This window comes from Coloeus monedula, assembly GCF_965178545.1.
Source record: "Coloeus monedula genome assembly, chromosome: 2".
NCBI lineage: Eukaryota > Metazoa > Chordata > Aves > Passeriformes > Corvidae > Coloeus > Coloeus monedula.
The window spans coordinates 11057134-11077608 of record NC_138782.1 but is presented as its reverse complement, the minus strand read 5'-3'; the positions used below and the strand labels follow the sequence as shown (position 1 = coordinate 11077608).

At 40.6% G+C, this 20475-nt stretch overlaps 1 protein-coding gene across 1 annotated transcript; it reads left to right on the top strand.

The window, feature by feature from the left end:
- The first annotated feature begins 8581 nt into the window (after positions 1-8581).
- Positions 8582-20096, top strand: MDH1 (malate dehydrogenase 1). The gene is made up of 9 exons (XM_082276659.1): positions 8582-8718; positions 14211-14309; positions 14607-14703; positions 15644-15819; positions 17159-17281; positions 17398-17574; positions 18687-18800; positions 19010-19099; positions 19464-20096. Exons 1-9 carry the CDS (start codon positions 8716-8718, stop codon positions 19587-19589), a joined length of 1005 nt encoding a protein of 334 aa, XP_082132785.1. The 5' UTR covers positions 8582-8715; the 3' UTR covers positions 19590-20096.
- The last annotated feature ends 379 nt before the right edge of the window (positions 20097-20475 follow it).

Sequence of the window (20475 nt, the reverse complement as noted above, 5' to 3'; positions counted from 1 at the left end):
TCTTATCTGAAAGAGAGTAGATTTGGATTAGATATAAGGAAGAAATTCCTTACTCTGAGGGGGGTGAGGCACTGAGACAGGCTGCCCAGAGAAGCTGTGGATGCCCCAACCCTGGCAGTGTTCAAGGCCAGGTTGGATGAGGCTTTGAGCAACCAGGTCTAGTGGAAGGTGTTCACAGTGTGTTGGACTTCAAAAGCCCCTTCCAGCCCAAACCATTCTGTGATAAAAGCAACAGCCAACTCACTGCAATTCACTGCATCTGGTCAAGTTATTGGAACAAAAACTGGCCAAACAATGGATTGGGAAGCATCTACTCAAATACACAGCTCAGGTGAGAAAGAGCAGAAAGAGCTTTGTACATTAAGCTATATATTTGTGCCTACTTTTCTTTATACTACTATTTAAAGAACAATCAATATAACTATTAAGACAGAAATACAATTTTTAAAAATTGACAATAAAATTGGAAATAATGCCATGCAATAAGACTGATATTGAAATCCATACAGACCTATTCTTTCACCATGTACTTCTAATGCATTTTACAAGGTTTCCATTACTCAAGCAAGACAGGCTCAATATTTACAAAACCACCTAAGTGTCCTTCAAAAATGCGGACTGTTCTTTACAAGTGCAGTTTTTAAAAGTTTAGTCTTTTCTATCTAAAAATTATGCAACCAGATGGTGTTACTACAGTGCAGTGGATACTCCTGCCTTCTCAGAGGCCCATTCAAATAGATAATCATCTCTCAGATTTTACACAGTACAAGATAATGTATCGCTCTACTCACTCAGAAGTTCAGGTACAACTGCCTGGGACCAACTACAATGGAAAAAAAGGCACCTCATCAACCTTCAGTAGGTCTCAGCTCCCATGAAAAGGAATGTGGCAACTCAGAGCCCACCAGTGGCCCTCAGCAGGCAAGCTGGTGTCCACCAGCACTGCAGTGGAGTCCCAGCTTTCATTACAGATATCAGTGACATTCATTTGGCAAGGACAGAGCCTAGCATCGCAGTTAAACAAATGATACTGTTAATGAAACTTCACTAATTTATGTCCCACACGGCTATGTTGAACAAATAAACCATCTGCATTCTGCTGCTCTTCTGAATTCTTTCTGCAGGTTTCAAGTCCTTAAATCACATTCCCCCCAGTCTAGTTTGTCAGGCAAGTCACAGTAGTCCAATTTCACAGGCAGCTGACCCACCACTGTTAAAAACCTGCCTCTTGTGAAACTCCATGAAGGGATGAAATATCACAATATTCACATTCTCCTGGACATACCTGTCTACGACAGTCAAGTGCAAAGAGGAAAAAAAAGCCAGCAGCAAGTGGAAAAGAGCCCTACTATTTCTCTAATGACCACAGATCTTATTTTTCCAACAGAAACACAGCACTTCTCCTTGCTCTGGCAATACTGAAATTCTTAGGTGGTAAGAAATACGTTCAACTAGTGATTTTATAAACCTTTTAGATACATTTTTATTCTTTCCCCCAAAGCTTGTAAACTGAGGATTCACTTCCAAAATAGCTTTGCTATCAAATACAGCATATCTAGGTTATAAAACCCCACAGGTTTATTTAGCATTTTTTTGACATAAGTTCACTAATGGGTCTGCCAAACCACCCAGCCCAGAATTGTGTGTATATATTTTTAAACCTGATTTTGAGTTTGCATATTACCTGTTTCTTAAGAGTGTATTAGTTCCTCTGTTTGGTGTTTTATATATTTACAAAGATACTCTAAAGTTTTGTCTCATTAAGAGAAAAATTGCATAGAATGAGAGAAACTTCTTCGGTAACTTTGGAATCTTATAACTTGTAAATTAGCAAAGAAAGCACTGAGATAAGTCCTTGGGAATATATTTGAAGTCTTAATGAAAGGGTCAGATTACAAAAAGCCATAGTGGGAGTATTATATGAGGAAGCTTTAAAGTTAGTTGCAATGTATTAAAAAAACCCATTCAAATAAATTATTTTTCACTGCAGTATACCAAGTTTTTGGAGATAGAATTAAAATTGCGCTTTCATTTTAGACCAAGTGAAGCATAATACTAGGCTATAATACTGCATATACTAGTGAGATCCAAATGCCCACGGTGTTGCAAGAGAACATTTTCCCTCAGGCATTTGAAATTTAATGCTTCTTTAATATTCTCTGTTGGATATTGTTAGAATGGAATTTCAAATATTTCCTGCAATTTGAGTTAAAGATTACTGAATAATGCTGAGCAGCAAAAAATTTTTGAAGCGTACATCTAAAGCTGGCATAGTAGCTTAATGTCCTGTTGTTTCTTGCTTTAGCAAAATTAATTTCTTCAGTCTTCAACCATGAATTCACGCACCACCTGGAGATGCAAACCCATAATTTAACTGTGGTGTATTTCTAGCTCCCTTGCCTAATATACACTGAGGCCAGACCCTAGATGTCAGGCAGCTATAAAAGGAAAAGGCCATTTCAGAGAAATATTTTATATTCCCCAAGTCAGACAGCAAGCAACTTGAAAAACAGTATCTGGCCCATTACTGTAAATAAATGGGATTACTGGTCATGAAACAAATGCACACGAGTTATTAAAAGTATATATTCCACTATATAGGCAAGAGTAACACCTTTCCAATAGGACTCAAAACATTCAAAAAGCTTTTATCCAATTAAGGTCCAATATTTTTCATCACACCTGTGTTAGTGCTTTACCATGGCTACTCTTTACAGGTAAGGGTAGATGGCAAATTGAGCAAAAAGGCATAGTTGTATCATTCTAAAAAGAAACTAGAAAAATACTAACTATAATCATGATTCCTGTTGCTTGATTTCTTCATGGAGAAGCCTCCTTCATCCAAAGATGCAGCACCTTTCCATCATTTGTGTCATGATATAAGCAGTCAATTTCCCAATTTTCCATGGCCATGGTTCCCTTCTCATTCATACTGGGAACATACAGACCCACTCCTTAGCTCTCTCTTCCAGGAAGCCTGCTAACCCCCCTCAGAATGGCTTGGAAAGCTGCTTCAGACATTAGGACTACCCTGAGTTCAAATTAACTAATTCCTCAACACCATCCCAGCCTGACAGGACAACTCTAAAGGACTTCAGGACAGGTCCAAAAGTTTCAAACATTTTCTTAGAGCATGAACCTGAGGACCGTTCTCTTGGGTTCCAACACAACCCTTGTCAACACTGAACTAAAAAAAAAACCAAAAACATATGTGCATGCCTGTTTTTGAGAAACAGGAAACTTCAAGTTATGCAGCACTGGTATGGCCAATGGAGTCCACACAGCTCAAATCAGGGGCCTACACTTTTATTCAGAGATGGGGTAGTTTAGCCCTGCAGTGTGCAACTGAATGAATACAGGCATGTGCAGAGAGTACTTGTGTTTATGTGAGCAGAAAGAAGAAATTTTCTTTATCCATTCTTTACTCAAATATCAGCAGACACTGAATATGGTCAGTACTATAAGCATAGATGCTACTAAAGCCACCCATAGACTCTTGCTGCTGCCTAAAAATCAGTTTGGATAAGGTTTCCAAAAGCAGGCCAGATACCAAAATGAATCTGTTAAACATGCAGAAAAACCTCCACACAGGAAACAAAGTGTTTAGTTGCCTCTTACACTTATTACTGATAAATTCATGTTGGAAAGTTATGTTTCGCATGTGAATAATGCCATTAAGATAAAAATTTTTCAGTACTTTCCTTCTGTACAGAATTATATTTTATACAGTTAACTTGTATAAAAAAATCAACATCATAAGACATCACTCTCCTTCCCCAGGTATTTCTAGGGATATTTTCTTTGAAACACTATTCAATTCTTGGGGAAAAGAAAAGGAGAAAAATTTAGCCTGTATAGTGGCAGTTATTAAGCACTTAGTTCTGTGAAAGTACAGAAACAAATTCACCTGGATGTTGTAAAACAAGCTGAAATATTTTAAGCAAACTATGAGACCATAATTCATAGAAATAAGCCTAACAAGAAAAACTCTTGTAATTATGCAAGAGATTTGGCTTGGAAGAGCATTCATCAGTCATTTTGACATGGAAAGGATGGAAAAAGGAAGCAGATGGATTCACCCCTCTGTGCTGAGCCTAGAAAATGGAAAGTCATCGTTATGGTTGCTAACTTCTTGTTCAAAATGTATTACTTGATTATCAGCTTATAATGAACAAATGCAAAAGAAAGTCCTATGAGAGAAAAAAGCAAATATTTCTTTTCAGTAGGAGCTGTTTCCCCATTTGACTAAATGCTCACCTCATTTAAAAAAACTCAGGAGGACATCAGCTTAATGTTTACATGTAGTGGGAGGAAGGGGCGGTGGTGTTCAGGTTGGGTTTTTTTTAATGTTGCAACAAATTAACTTTAAGAGTACAGGGTTTGCTTTGGTAGAACTTGCATTGTTACACAGGTCATCTCTTCTTCAGAATACCAACCTGCCTCTTCTCCTCCACACAGTGACATTAGTGATGACTAGAAAACCCACACACTGCTGTCACAAAGTCTCTGTTCAACCAAGAGAAAGATTGTGTTAAGGCAGAAGAACCCAGTACTGCTACTTCTCATGCACCAGGAATTCTGTTCTCTGCAATAATTCAGAGATAACTTTGCTGAATTTACAGCCAATATGCCAAAGTCTTTGTGCCGAGCATGCGTGCCCATTGTGGTTGTTTGGTTTGTGGGTTGGTTTTGTTTGGCTTTGTTTTCAAACAGGGATTCTCTATATCCTGGACCTTTTAACAACTGTGAGAAGAAAACCCTCCAAAAGTGGTGCTCAGGTGGTGGATGATGACAGATGTTCCAGGATCCCTCAGCTTTGGGAGTGCCATTATGAAGCCACTGAGCCACCACCCCCTCTGGTCAGTGATGGAGCCCTGAACTCTTTTGCTCACCAGACCACCCACCTCAGATCTGACCATGCACCCACACCACAGGAGGCCTGAACTCTCAGTGTCCGCTGCCAAACCTACAATATCTGCTTGAACTATCAACCTACTTAGGAAAAACAAATAAAAAAGAACTTTCTGTTCACAATTTTTATTAAGATTTGACTCATGAATAGTTCATAAAGATTACTATTACATATTACAAGCAAGCTATACATCATTTGTGTCTCTTCATAGGCAGCAGGCACATGAGTACAGGATGTGTTATTGCATCCTAGCTACCTATTAAAAACATGCTGAAGGTTGCAAAAATCAATTAATGATTAATTACCCAACTTTAATTTAAAAACCAGCTAAACCATTAAGAAATAAAGAATAAGCCATCAGAAAAAATTAAACCAGTTACACGGAAAGTAAAATTTCTACTTTAGAAAGAAAGGTTTCACCACAGCAAAAAGAAAACTGGGATTATAAGTGGAATTTATAGATCAGTTTCTTCATGACATGTAATGTCCATGCAGTATTACATGACTGAAGTTTAGAAATGAATGGAGAAAAGTTATGTTTTGGACATCAGCACTAGGAATAAAAAAACCCCCCAACCCCGTATTAATTTTCTAAATTACTATTTTAATAGTTCTTGCTCATATCTATATCTTTATCTTTTTAAAATTCTATTATAGATTTCTCACATACTTCACAAATAACTTTTGATCCTCTTAATTCTATTTCAGTATTTTTTTGCAACATTTTACTTTATTTCTGAAAAATCTCTTACTATTATTCCCTTGGACCATAATCCAGAAGAGATTTACAAAACTATTTCAATTCTGGCATTTCTAGGATTGAACCTGGCCATTATATAGTTAATATTTCTTACATGGTCTTGTGCATTTTAAATGTTAATTATATCACACACTTAACTACAAGAGACAGGACTTGGTAACAATTCTAAGTAAATGCAAGTAAATGTAAGTAAAAAACCTGTATTAGACATAGAAAGGATGATAAAAAGAAAACTTCACAAATTATTGAAAATTAAGTGTAAAAACTTACCTAAAAATATTCATCAGTTTCTATAGATGGCAATGAAGTAAAAGAAAATCCCATCCAAAATACAGTAAAAGAACACAGCCAGCTGTTAACAGAGAATAATTCATTTTAAAATATTAAAAAAAAAATTAGGAGATAATTCTGGCAGACTACCCATCAAAACTACTAGTTGCCTTGAAATATAATACTTAATCCCCAGAAAAAGGAGATTAAAACATCTTAATACTTCAGTGTGTTGTTTAATTACCGATTTCCACGTAATTCAGTATCTTTTGAGTGCAAAAATTGCAAAGTGTATTTGAAGAGTTAGCCAAGAGCCCAATTCACATGCAAACTAAATTTCCATTACTTCATTCGCACATAATGTTTCTATTTATGCAGCCTTTTGGCTAACAGTGCTACACGAAAGACTCATACTAATGAAACACTGGGAAGCATTAAAGAAAATTTTTTGAAACTACATTTAAATTTTGCTTGGAAAACATTAAAGCTTAACAAGTAGAAACAAAATTTAGGAAGGAAATACTAGAATTGTTAAGTTTTGCTGACTTTAAAAATTACACCACATTCGTAAGAGGCAACATTTTACAGTATCTTTAGTTAAATCAGCACAGATGACAGTTCAGTCCATCTCAGACTAATTATACTGGGATTGAAAATACAGTGATAAACATGCTTCTGACAAACAAAAACATTTACACACGGCTTTGAATCACAACAAATCACTTTCAACACAAAGTAACAAGATTTGTTGTTATCTCCGACAGCAAATAATTCAAGGAGCACAAGCTTGGGCAAAAAAGGACCAAGAATAAGAAGAGTCACACCTATAGAAGAAAGTTTGAAAGTTTCAAGTTAAGCTCTTAACTGAAATCCATTAAATCAATACAATCTGCTATGCTGACACAGATAAATCAGTTTACAGCCTGCTAACATTGATTTAGCTGAAAATTGATAAGAAATCAATTTACGCTGAACCAATTATGGTCAGTGGAAATTACCTTATGTGGGTCCATATCAGGTTTTGTGTATATTTAAATCTTAAACAATCTTAAATAGTGTTAATTAAGTCTGTACAACGTCCAGGTGCAGAGAAGGTTAAGGGTCACCAGGGTAAAGCATCTTAGGACACTCTGGAAAACTCTGACTGTGTTAAACAAGCTCCCTCCTCCTTACCAAGCTTCCCTACACTTCACAGCAAGCCAGCCCTCAGCTCTGCTTGCAGCTATTTGGCTTTCAAGCTCATCCCCAGAAGGGAACTTGGGTACAGTCTTCATTCATATTAAAAACGTACGGTTATTAACCGATATAACTCGGTATACTCGACATTTTAAACGAACCCAGTGCTACTGTACCTCCTCCACTCTGCCCCTGCAGTTTGCCGTACAGCAGGAGCTGTCAGGTGCTCGAAGACTCGTTCAAGGCACGGGACGCTCTGAGCTGTGGCATGAGCACGACTGACAACAAGACTCACTGAAATGAGAGCACTTTGCGTGATAAGCATCAATATTGACATTTTACACCCACTGCCCTCAAGGAGTAACTTCCTTTTTTCTGTCGCGGGACAGAAGAAATTTCCTAAGTACACATGCTGCGTAGATTGTTAAAAAAAAAAAAAAAAAACAACAAACTACTACTCCTAAGGACTAGAGTAAGATTTAAAACTAATCCTGCAGAAAAATACCGGGACAAGTAAGACTTCACTAAAGACTAACCTAATAAGGAATCCTGTCAGAATCTGAGGGAAAAGAAAAATCAGCCGTGCTATCCAAGACATTCTTTTACACCCTAACAACACAGTTTATGAAGCTGTATTTTGCTGATGTATTTATGCCAGTACCAGCCTCCCTGTCAGCCAGACCAAAGGAATTTACTTCACTCAACAATTCGAAATACAAGTAAACGAGCAGCTTTATTTTTGTACAAGAGGTCGCTAGTTCAGCCACACAGTTCTACCAACGGAATAGCACAGGCAACCTCTCAGCTTTCCCTGAAAATAAAAAGAAAAGGACCAAGCAACAGAATGGCAGGATTTCATGAAGTGTGACGCACACCAGGGCAAGGCGCTGGAGCGCCGGGACGCGCCGGCAGCTCCCCACAGGCCGGGGAGGAGGGAAACGCGCGGGAAACGCGAGGGGAACGCTCTGCCCGCCCCGGGCTCGCGGCTGCGGGGGCGGGCGGCTCCGGGATGCCCGGCAGGGCAGGGCAGGGCAGGGCCCGGCCGCGCACTCGCACCCACCGAGCGCTCCGAGTTCGCGGGGCGGGCGCGGGAGCGGCGCCGCCGCCACCGGGGCCTGTCCCGCGCGTCACCGCAGCAACCGCGCGCGCCACTCCCTGCGCATGCGCCACCACCGCCCCCCCCCCCCCCCCCCCAATCCTCGCCGCCGAGCGCGCACGCGCGGCCCGAGAAGCCCGAGCTGCCGCAGCCCCCGCCCCCCCCACAGCGCGCACGCGCAGCGAAGGGATCCGCGCAGCGCCCCCTAACGGCCTAACCCCTCCAGCGCTGCGGGGCTCTTCAATGAATGGGGGCGAGCGGGGAGCGGCAACCGCTAATGGCGCGGGGGGGCGTGGTGCGCTGCCCCCGAGCACGCTGGGAGTTGTAGTTCTTTCCGGCAGCAGAGCAGCGCTGGCCGGCGGCAGTCGCGACTACAGCCCCCAGGCGGCCGCGTGAGGCCGCGCGCCCCGCCCTCCCACGGCACCTCGGCGCAGCGCTGCTACGGCCGCAGTCGCGCCGCAGAGGTGACCTCGAATAGCAGGATCTGCTGCTCCCGCAGACATGGTCGGTACCGCGCCCCGGCCCGCTGCGGTACCCCTCCCCTCGGGTTCCTTCAGGTCGGGGCAGCGGGCTTCGGCGGGCGGAGGTGACCCCGAAAAGGCGTCGCCCTCCCCGTCTGGCCGCGCTGCTCCTGGGAGGGCCCGGGGAGTGGGGGGCAGGGGTGACCTAGAGGTGGTCGTGGCACCCGGAGGAGCCGGGCTTGGCGGCGCCTCTGGGCTCACCGCAGCTCCCGCGGAGGCCTCGCCGCGGTGACCTTCCAGGCGGGGACGTGGGGTCGGTGCCGGCCTGGCGGCGGCTCTGCCTCTCCCCAGGGCCGTGCGGGGGAGGTCGGGATGTGCCCCCGTCGGAACGCAGTGAACCTCCTTATCCTGGGGCTGGCACTCCGGAGGGGTAATCGCGCCTTTTCCCGGCGCCGCGGTTGGCGGCATTGCCTTCGGGAGATGAGGGCTGCCAGCGCCTTCGTTCATGAGGCGTGAAAGGTTTTGGTGCGCTTCTGTGTTAGCTCAAGGGAAAGTGCTTGTGAAATGGCTTTATTGGTTCATCCCTGCTTGCTGTCGGAAATCCAGCTGTTTGTTCAGACTCTCCAGATTGTCAAGGAATCCTTCTAGTTCTGCCGTGAGGTTACACAGGTGAACTGCAGTGCTTTGCTTTTCTGCAGGATGTATACATAGATAGACAAATCTGCACGGAGATCTTGCTTTCCTTTCTAGGCATGAAAATATCTCTGTGTTTTTCTGGACTCAATACCCTGTTATTCAAAACTTCGCTTTTAGTATTTTGCTACAGAAAGGATGCTTGCATGCTCTGAAACGTGGCTTATTTCAGCTGTACCCTAAAAAATACCAAAATCTGTAAACTTTATCCTACTTTTCCACTCTTTATATTTAAAATATGGATTTATGGGAGTGACAACATGGCAGCAAGTTTTAGTTTGTATTTGAGCTTTCAAAGCACAAAACATTGATGACATTAATAGGCTGGTTTCACAGAGTTATAGCTGCTGGTTATAACTCCTTTTGATGTCCAAACTTTTCAGAATGTCACTGTTTTTATCTTGCCTTTGCTGTTCAAATTATGCATGTGGTGTTGGGCAGAGGCTTTAAATTTCTGAAATAAAATCATCTGTCTATCAGTGCAACCACCATTAGCTCAATGAAATGGAAAAAGTTTTTCAGGGGAACCTGTGTCAAGGTCATTTGTTAAGGAAGGAGTACCTTTGGAATTGCTTTGGTCTCTGAACCACAGCACTGGTGCTGTTCTTCAAGTGCACGGCTGCCTTGCTGATACTTTCTAGTACATTTCCAAACGTGTTTATTGTCACCGTATCTCTGTTCTAAAGAAGGGAGAGCAAAGGGAAAGTTTATTAGGCAGACTCTAGACTTTGGAAGAGATAAAAATGTATTTTAATGATTAAATCATTTTTGTAAAACAAGGTGGGATAGCTTAGTTGGCTGTAATATTCAGAAATAATGTTAAGCTGATGGTATTTTATAGACAAGTTTATCAGCAGTAATTTTTGTAGCGGTCTCTCATATCTGTAATTAGCAATGCAAAGTCTATCACTTGTGCAGTCAGGATGTTCCTGTCACAACATTTGATAGGTTGTAAGTTATCTTTTACTTACCTTTGTAATGTCCTGAATCAGTTTTGCAGTGCAGTGCTGTTTGCGGGTATGGCGCTAATATTTTAGGTCTGCTGCTATCAGCTATAATCACAGATATAACTGAGGCACTGAGTTCTTAAACCAGGGTGTGTGCAGAGGGTGTTAAGACCACAACTTCCTCACTTGATATTGGAGGCTTTGCTTTTATCTGTGATAGTTTAGGAGGGGGAGAAATCCTACATTTGCTGGCTTAGATGAAGAAGGGTACCTGGGGATTGCTGGTTTGTTTTTTTTTTTCCTCATCCTTTTTTTTTTCTCATTGTTTCTTTTGCTACTCTTTTATTTTCCTGAAGTGCTTCAATTATACATCGGTTGAATGTGGAGTAGGGAAGGCTTTGGAACAAAATAGTTCAGTTAGTTGTTGCTTAATTTGTCCTCTAGTTCCTATATACCTGAGAGTGATTAAAGGTCACCCCTGTAGTTGCCACAGCATGAAGGACTTGCAGGAGCCAAGTCACGGGTTAAAGCGCCTGGAGATGAATGTCCGGAACCTACAACTTCTATTGGGGAGCTTCTCATTTCTCTAAAAGTAGCCTCAGACACTCAGTGACACCAATTTTAATATGAGATGTAAGGTTTTATGGTGAGAGTTACCTACATTTCGTAAGAAGCACAACATTTTTGGTTTGTTAATCCAGCTACTGGATTTAAGAGAGAACATGAAAGTTTCTTGGATGCTAAATGCTCACAACTGGTGCAGGGTTAAGAAGGTCTGGGAAATGTACTGAATCCAATGTACTGAAGGTTTGAAGAGGAAAAACAAGTAGGCAGCACTCCTCACTTTATTTTAGCTTATGTTTTTTCCTCCTCCAGTCCCAAATGGGGGACAAGAGGAAGGATGGTGGTAAGCAAACATAATTATGTTGAGAAGATGGAGCTGAGTCATGATTGAAGGTTTGGGGTTTTTTTTAGAGGCTGTTTGCTAAATTTGTCTCAGTAAAAAAATAATAAGTAGTCCTATCTCTTACCTTCTTATCTTCTACTCCCTCCCTCTCCTGTTGTTATGCTGAATACTCACCATAATGCTAGTAGGTAGGTTGGCATTTTTTGTGTTTAAATCAGACTGGCTTATAAAAGTTCACAGAATGGAAAAAAAAGTCTCTTTTCCTTTCCCCCTTTTGTGACACTACTTTAGAATAAAGAGCCTTTAAAATCTTTCTTCTGTTCACTGGAAATTCAGAAATCAATTCACAATTGATTTCAGATCCCCTATAATATAAAGAAAACACGTTCTCCTGCTACTTGTGTGAGTTCTGGAATAGCTTAGCATGGGATCACTTTTTATATGATGGGGATTTTGCAAGGCCAAAGTTTTGCAGCCCTGTAACTTTCCAGTACTTATTTTACTAAGTAGTGTGGTTAGCTGCCTTAAAAGAGTGTTGTTCCATTTATATAAATAAAATGTAGATTCTTCTTAGAAACATGCTGAAAAGTTGGCTTTAAAATTTAATACGCGTCTTAATCCATGCTGCCCATCATCATTCAGATGTTACGGTACATTTCCCTGCTCAAGAGTAGAGTACCAGAACTAGTTTTGAGATTTAAACCAGCAAGAATTGATTGTCTGCTCTCCTTCCCCCTCATAGTGGAGTTTCGATGAAGTTGGAGGGGTGTGACTCATAGCAGGCAGGACAAGTCCAAAAGAAAATAATGCACTTCAACACCGTGTCACGGGCAAACATGTAACGAGATATTTAAAGGATCATTCCTGTAATGGAGGCCAGGTCTAAATCTGCAAGTTCAGTAGTTTAACTTCCTCATGTATGCTCTGGTGTTATGTAGTATGTGGTAAAATGGGGTAAGTGGCTGCATTTTTTTACGTATCTAACACTAGCGTGATGCAGCTGTGCTTGGCTGGTCACTTCTGCAGGGAGAATACACTCAGAGTCCCACATGGTTTTCCTATAAATATCAGTGACAGGAATGCTGGTTGGAAAGGATCTGTAGAGGTCATAGAGTCTGCCCTCTTTCTTGCTCCATGTCTGGAGGTTGTCCAGTGCAGCCTGACGGCAAGACTTTTGCCACTGATAGATCAAGTCATAGGTGTTTTGGTCTGGGTCTCGACAGCTGCCAGGGGTGAAGGTTATGCACGCTCTCTGGGTACCCTGTTCTGCTGTAGCAGTACCACACAATCCAGAGTTTTTCTCCTGATTTGTAGCTGTTGCAGCCCGTTCTGCCACTGCTGAGAGGTGTTGGGTGCAGTGTTATTTTTGTAACACTCTGTGAAGGTGTAGTGGGCTGCTGTTAGATACCCCCTTATCCTCTGCCTTTCCAGCCTATGTCTAGCACCCTCAGCCTCATCTTGCAGACCATGAACTCAGGTTGCCAGAACTGGACTCAGTATTCCATCTGCAACATCACCAGCACTGAGTGCAAGGCCTGTCTTTGCTCTGCAGTTTAGGCTTTTCATAATGTAGCCCAGAATGCAATTAAATCACTTCTTTCACATTCAGTTATGCCTGGTGTTTTGTCTGTATCTCAAATGATCATCTTTTAATTATCTGAAAAAGCGGGCCTGGCCTTCCAGCAGGCTGGTCAGCCTGCTTGTTCCTGTCCTAGCACAATCTGCCCCAGCCCTGTTGCCTCTAGAGAAAAAGGGAAATACAAATAACAGGCTTACAAAATACTGGGTTATGAATGTCCTTTAGCACGTGTTCCATTTTGATAGAATCATGGAACACTTTGGGTTTGAACAAGCTTTTAAAGGTTAGTGGTCTACCCCCCTGCATTTAGCAGGGACATCTTCAACAAGACCAGGTTGTTCAGAGCCCTGTCCAACTTGACCTTGAATGTTTCCAGGGGTGGGGCAACCACCACTTAATCTGGATAATCTGTGCCAGTGTTTCACCACCCTCATTGTAAAGTATTTCTTTCTTATCTAAATCTGACCTCTTTTAATTTCAAACTATTGCCCCCTGTCACTTCATAATGGGCCCTACTAAAAAGTTTGCTCTAATCTTTTTTATAAGTCCCCTTTGAGTACTGAAAAGCCACCATAAGGTCTCCCTGGAACCTTCTCTTCTCCAGACTGAATAAGCCAAACTCTTTCAGCCTTTAATTTTCAATGTTGAATAACCTCTGGATTTGTCCAAGTCCTGATTCTGCTTAACAAAGTGGTGTTTTGCTATGGGGCAAGTAATTTTTCCCTTCTTATTTGTAATATAGTAGCATTTTGTCAGTCTTATCCTAGTCTTTTGGAGTTTTGGGTCAGTTTGACAATAGGCAGTTGTATTATGGATAGTAGTGTCTGTATTTGTTCATAATGTAGCTTTTGTCTGTGGATTAGTTAAATTGCTGCCTAACAGTTTAGTGAGGCAGTAGTTTTAAGTCCACTAGATTCTTTGATTTCTGGCATTTAATAAGTCTTTGGTTGCAAATAAGCGTTCAAAATACTTAACAGGAACAGCCCTCAAAATTGAAAGAATCTAAAAACCAGTCAAGTGTCACATCTCATAAAATTTCTGTAGTAAATTTCAAGTATGAATGGGTGGCTGTATGTTTTATTGTCTTACATTAACAAGGCAATGTTGTTAAAGGGAATGCAAAGTTTTTCAAATCATTGTTATTCCTGGCATTTTGCTAGTTTTCCAGGAGCAATTCTTGAGGTTGTTTTGGCAATTCTGGTCTGTTTCTGTAAAAGCAAGCAGAGAAATTGCTGGTGGTTCTAGCAGAATCAGAAATGTGATCCCAGGAGCTGGGGCTGATCCACCTTTAGGCACATGCTTTCATCCAGGTTAAATAATCATAACGTTATTGCTGCAATAACTTAATTTTTATCAGGTGTGAGGCTGAGGTGTGGAGCTGTGGATGAGGCTGTGTCATTTCCTTGCAGGGTGAACCTGTCAGAGTGCTGGTGACTGGAGCTGCTGGGCAGATTGCTTACTCCCTCCTCTACAGCATTGCCAAGGGCGATGTCTTCGGCAAAGACCAGGTAACTCTCACACTGAATTGCACGGGAATAAATGACTGTCAGAACTGCAGTGCCTGACACTAGTTTCCTCATAGACACTCAGAATGGTTTACCAATATGCAAGTAATTTCTTCTTTAAGTGGGGAAAATGGGAGTCCCGCTCTGTTACGCGAGCTTTCAATTGGTGGCTGTGCTGAAGTTGTTTGTTTTCTGAAAATGGGTTTTAAATCTTCCACGAGGTAACAGCCAAGTACAAGACAAATTCATTTTCAAAGCAGATTGTGCCCAGTTTGCACTAAACCTTTTCTTTCTTTCTAGCCTCTTATTCTTGTGCTGCTGGACATCACCCCTATGATGACGGTATTGGAAGGTGTGGTGATGGAGCTGCAGGACTGTGCTCTGCCGCTGCTCAGAGGTGGCCAAAACAATTTTTTCTTATACCTACAAGATGCTGCAGTACAATTCTTGCATTTATGAGTCCCTGGCAGGAAGTTAGACAGAAGAAAATCTTGGATGAACCTTCCTTGGTTTTGTATTTTGTGGAATATAATCAATTTAACTTAGCCTGTAAGCTAGGAAGAATGACATCGAATAGGCTTTTTGAACAGAACTGCCAGTGCAGATACCTGGGTTTATGTCATCTAATCCTGAAGTTTCAGCCTGGACATGAAATTGTCAGATACTTTTGCATATGTGCATTGTATTCTAGCCCAGCTGTGAAATAAATAATATATTATTTATATATATATAATATTTATTGCTAAATTTAAAAAAATAAACTAATTTAGTCTTACAAGTATCTTCTGTATAAGGACACAAAATAAAAAATCGCTCCTCAAGCCATGTAAACAAGCTGAGTTCTGATAGTTTAAACAAGCAGAAGAAAGAGAGCAAGTAGGTGTTAGTGTAATTACTATAACACGTGACAAAAAAAGTATGTAGGTACCAGCTCTTGTACAAATCAAACCTTCTTTGCTTTGAATTGTGAAAGGGGCAGGAAAACTTAAATTGTGTTGGTACTTGCCACTGAAATTTTATTGTAAAAGTGAAGAAAAGCATATGTACTTATATGTACGTTTTTGGATAGAGGCACATGAAATGTATCTTTTACATAGATTTCTCCTGTGTTTTCCACTTTAGATAAATATTTGTATGTAAAGCCCATTTACTGGCAAGTAGTTAATCTGTGGAGGTAGGGCCAAATGACTATACTTGGTGGTTTTGGAAGGGGAAGGTGGTGCTATTGTCAGATTAGATTATATACTATTTATGGACAAAAGAATATTCCCATTAACACTATGCCATGAATATTTATCTTGCTGAGTTATTTTCCCCCTTTCTTTTTTTTTTTTTAGAGGTCATTCCAACAGACAAGGAAGAAGTTGCATTCAAAGATCTTGACATAGCAATTCTGGTTGGCTCCATGCCAAGGAGAGAGGGCATGGAGAGGAAGGATTTACTCAAAGCAAATGTGAAGATTTTCAAGTCTCAGGGTGCAGCCTTGGACAAGTATGCCAAAAAGACTGTCAAGGTGAATATAGGAACTGAATTTAAAACATTAATTCTCTGTTATGTAGCGATTTGGATGCTTTGTATAAGAATATTGCACAAGCAGGAGCCTGTTCAGTGCAGGCTTTCCTTACCTTATGCCCTGGAAAATAGACGACAGTCAAGGCTAGATAAGAAACAGAATGTTAAATAGGTGGATGATTTAGTCATTAATTTCTATGGTGAAAAAGGTGGGTCTTACATTGTATTGCTGTATTCCACACATACCCTGAACTGCTGAACCTCCAATTTGAAAAACAACCCCATAAAACTGTATTTAAAAAAAAAAAGCAGTCTTTTGGTCATTACCTCTCTTCTTTTGGAGAACTGAATTATCTACATGCAGCTGCCTACTTCATATCCATCTGTATCCTTTACCATAATGACCCTTAACTTCAGTATCAATATGGAATTACAATTGCACAAAAATCGGCTTTATTTAGGTTGTTTGCATCTTATTCTTTGGAGCATTGGAAGATTTTAATTGTTCTCTCTCAGATTCCTTCAGCACAGTTAATGGGATCATGTGGCTGCTCTCCCACTGCTCTTAATCTCAGACCCAGACTCCGACTGTGCTTTGTAACTGACTTTTTAATGTCTGCTTCCTCTGCTGATGAACTTCCTACTGCTTCTAAAGATGTGTTTGCTTCTTTACAGTTGGAATAAAAACTTTCAGTATAACTATTGCAGAGTAGTGGAAAATTTACTGAACTCACTTTCAAAAGGGGAAATACAAAGAGAGGTTGGCAGATCAGCTTGTGTGATTTAGATTATATGGAGCTTGACATAAGGCATTGGAGACACAAATGAAGGATGAATAAAAATCAGTTTTGCATAGTAATAAATTGATCTGAGTTGAGGCAGTATTTTACTTCTAACTGCCTCTGAACATCAAGATAAGTAACTGTTCTGGCATTCTTAATTATGAAGCAATTATATAAAGCAGTGGCAGCCAGTCCAGAAAGTGTTTAAAAGTGGTTGGTGAAAAGTGTGCACGTGTCGGTCTTTCCCTGTATCTGGTAGCATGAGGTTTGAAGCCGGGCTGTAGATCAGTGTACAGTAGATCTCCCTAGAAGTCTGGTTCCCTTTCACATTGGATGTCAAGTTAAAGAAAATACCTACCTGGAAAATATTTTTCTGTGCAGTTATAGAAAATTGGGTGACTATGACTGATGCACTAAGAAAACAATGTTGTTGAAGACAATCAAGAGATTAGAAAACTTCACTTTTATATAGCTTCTTTGAAGGCCAAGCAATGTATTTCACTGGAGGGAGTTGTTTTGCAGCAATACCTACTTCATCTTTCCTTTTTTCATTTTTAGGTTGTGGTTGTTGGGAATCCAGCAAATACCAACTGCCTGATTGCATCAAAGTCAGCCCCATCCATACCAAAGGAAAATTTCAGCTGCTTAACTCGTTTGGATCACAACAGAGCCAAATCTCAGGTAAAAAGGGCCTATTCTGTTATCTCTGCTAAATACAAACAGAGCAGTGCTTTCAAAGAAGCCTGTGAATTGAGAAGCTGAAGTCAATGCAATGGACATCTTTAATTTCCAATTAGATTGCTCTGAAACTTGGTGTGACTGCTAATGATGTGAAGAATGTCATCATCTGGGGCAACCACTCCTCCACTCAATATCCAGATGTTAACCATGCGAAGGTAAATGTGAAAGGAAAGGAAGTTGGAGTCTATGAAGCTATAAAAGATGACAGCTGGCTGAAGGGAGACTTTATCCTGGTAAGATACCTCTTTTTTTTTTTTTTTAATGGTCATTCTGTGCATCTGCTTTCTCCTAAGCTCACAATGTAACTGATTGACTTAGTGAAGCAGCTCTTTTCTCTCACTAGAATAAGCTAATCTTCAGATATCTTGTTGCTATCAGTTATTTGCTGTTGTAAAATTCAAGGCAGGAAAGCCTATGTAAACCCTGCTAGAAAAATCCAATTGGAATGCTAAAATGATTCAGCAAGGAGTTTTGATCACAGCTCTGGTGAAACTTGTGTGACACAGAAGCACCATTGCCATTTCACTGTGGTGACTTTTTGGGGTAGTTTTGTAGATGAAGTGGGATGATCCATTTGCTGTTTCCCACCCACCAGAATAGGCCAGCAACTCTTTCCCTGCTCATGCATGTGCACACACACACACACACTTTCCAATTCTAAATCTGTGGCATCATCAGCATCATTTCTTAAAAGGAATCTGAATCTACCAAATGCCTGCAAATGTCTTAGGGTGGTAATAAATAATAATGTAGGTTAGTAAAACAAAGTAGTGGTATTAATAGATCGAGAGCACAGGCTACCTAAGCGGAATATGGAGGGAAATGGGTTACTAAAGCTCTAGATGAATAAAGCTTTACCAAAACTATTAAAATTAAAAACTATTAATTTGAGTATGGTGAGGTAGATTCAACTCTTCAGGATTTAAATGAATTGTATGCATTAAGTATTGTAGGATTGAGACCACCAAGTGTTTCACATTGGTATTCAGCACAAGACCTTAATTGACTGTGTTGCTCAAGACATCTGTTACTGTTGACATGCACAAAGTCTCCTGGTGGGAAAAGCTTGCAACATCTGGTTGGTATGAGGGAAGTCAGCTAGCTGTAAAGCTAAGGAATGAGCCTCTGAAACATCCTGTTACATTCTTGTGTTGGCAAAACTCTTCTAGATTGTATTTCTGAATTGTATGCCATGTTTGTTTAGTGAAAGAGCTGCATCTTCACTGATAAAATTAAATAATTACATACAATGGTCTTTCTTGATGGTATTTACTAACAGCCTGTAGACCAAGCCATGATTTGCTGCTTTACAATTTAGTTATGGTTGGTTTTTTCTTAATTGCAGACCGTTCAGCAACGTGGAGCAGCTGTTATTAAGGCCAGGAAGCTGTCCAGTGCTATGTCAGCTGCCAAAGCTATCTGTGATCATGTGAGGGACATCTGGTTTGGCACTCCTGCGGTAAGCTGTGGCTCTTGAGTAAGTGCTTGTTTGCCTAATGCTTTGATTGTGTGCCCAGCTCGCTGACCTTGAGTGTATGTGTGTTCAGGGGAAAGAATCTTGTCCTCTTCTGAGTAAGTTGTGTCATAGGAGATAAAGGATATTGAAAATGATGAAAATTTTGCTTGCTTCTAGCAATGAAAATACATCTGTCTCTTTTCTGGTTTCAGGGGGAATTTGTTTCGATGGGAGTCATTTCTGATGGCAATTCTTACGGTGTTCCTGAAGACCTGCTATATTCATTCCCTGTTGTGATCAAGGTAACTAGGCTGAATTTAAATCCATGTATCTTCTGCAAGACCTATTAAACTGTCATGGGAGCTTGTTAACAGCAGTGTGGGACTGCAGTTGCTGGGATGTGAGGGTTTAGCAGTCTTTCACAGAGAGGATTCTTATTAACCAAGTTAAGCTAACTTGAGTGTCAGCTAAGTGCTGGTAGACAAGTAGAATCTGACATGACTAGCTGGTGCTGGTTGCATTCTTTATCTGAAATAAAATTAACTGCTGCCTGATGTGGTTCTTAGGACCATAAGCTTTGTTCTTATGCCACGAAGTTTCTTTCATGCAGACTGAATGGAGCCTGTTCTTACATGGAGGGCTTTTTATTTGTTTGTTTTCACTCAGGACAAGACCTGGAAGTTTGTTGAGGGTCTTCCTATTAATGACTTTTCCCGTGAGAAGATGGATCTTACTGCTAAGGAATTAGCTGAAGAGAAGGAGACTGCTGTGGAATTCCTCTCCAGTGCATGACTAGGTCAGGAGGAAATACAAAATCATTTAAGAGTGGAAGAATCGAAAAGCCGTCTGTAGGTCTGCTACCAAACACTATTACTGTATCCAAGTCAACTGTCAGTGGCCATTGTGCATTTTAAAATTCATATGCTTACTGGTACTGTTGTGCCTCTTGAGTTATTAGCAAAATGTTATTAAAGAAGTAAAACTAGTTTGTTGACCAAACTTTTTGTCTGTTCAATGCTAGTTGCTTTCTGTGTATGGTACAGGATAATTGTTTCCCTCAGCCTTGGCTACCAACGCACAATCTGAGTTTTGATTAGAATTTGGCACTACTGGAATGCATCCTAGTCTGTGATCACTTCAGCATCCTCTGTCTTAACTGAAAATGAAGTTAGAATGCCAGTAATTCTCCTTGCACCAGTAGTTCAGTGACTCAAGTCTATCACTGGACAGACTTCAAGTATATACACTTCACTCTGGCTATGCTTACAATGTTAAAATATTAAAAGTTGCTTAATCAGATATTGGCTAATAGTAGTCTGTTGCGCTTTATTTGCTTGTTTTAGTTATGTAACTAACAGAGTTTGATAGTGCAAGATAAAAAAAGCCCTGAAAGCCTATTTTAGGAAACTGAGGGAAACTAGTTTTAAGAAGCTTTCATGATGACTAGCATTTCCCTTTGCCCGAGTTATTGTCTGTCCTGTTTTAATAGAAGTTTCTGCCTTGTACTAAAGTAAATCTTGGTCTGTCATATCTGGAGTCATCTCATCTTTCTTTTTTGGTTTGTTTTCATTAAAAACAGAACTTCTTTGACCAGAAAAGGAAAGGTTAAACTGAATTATAAGCAAATTGAATGGTTTCTTTGAGGATTTACCAACCAGAATATAAAATAAATCAGCAA

Excerpts from the sequence above, each read along its gene's own strand:
- MDH1 (XM_082276659.1), top strand. Across the intron at positions 17,282-17,397 it reads ACAACAGAGCCAAATCTCAG|ATTGCTCTGAAACTTGGTGT; the intron begins GTAAAAAGGGCC and ends ATTTCCAATTAG. Across the intron at positions 18,801-19,009 it reads TCTGGTTTGGCACTCCTGCG|GGGGAATTTGTTTCGATGGG; the intron begins GTAAGCTGTGGC and ends TTCTGGTTTCAG.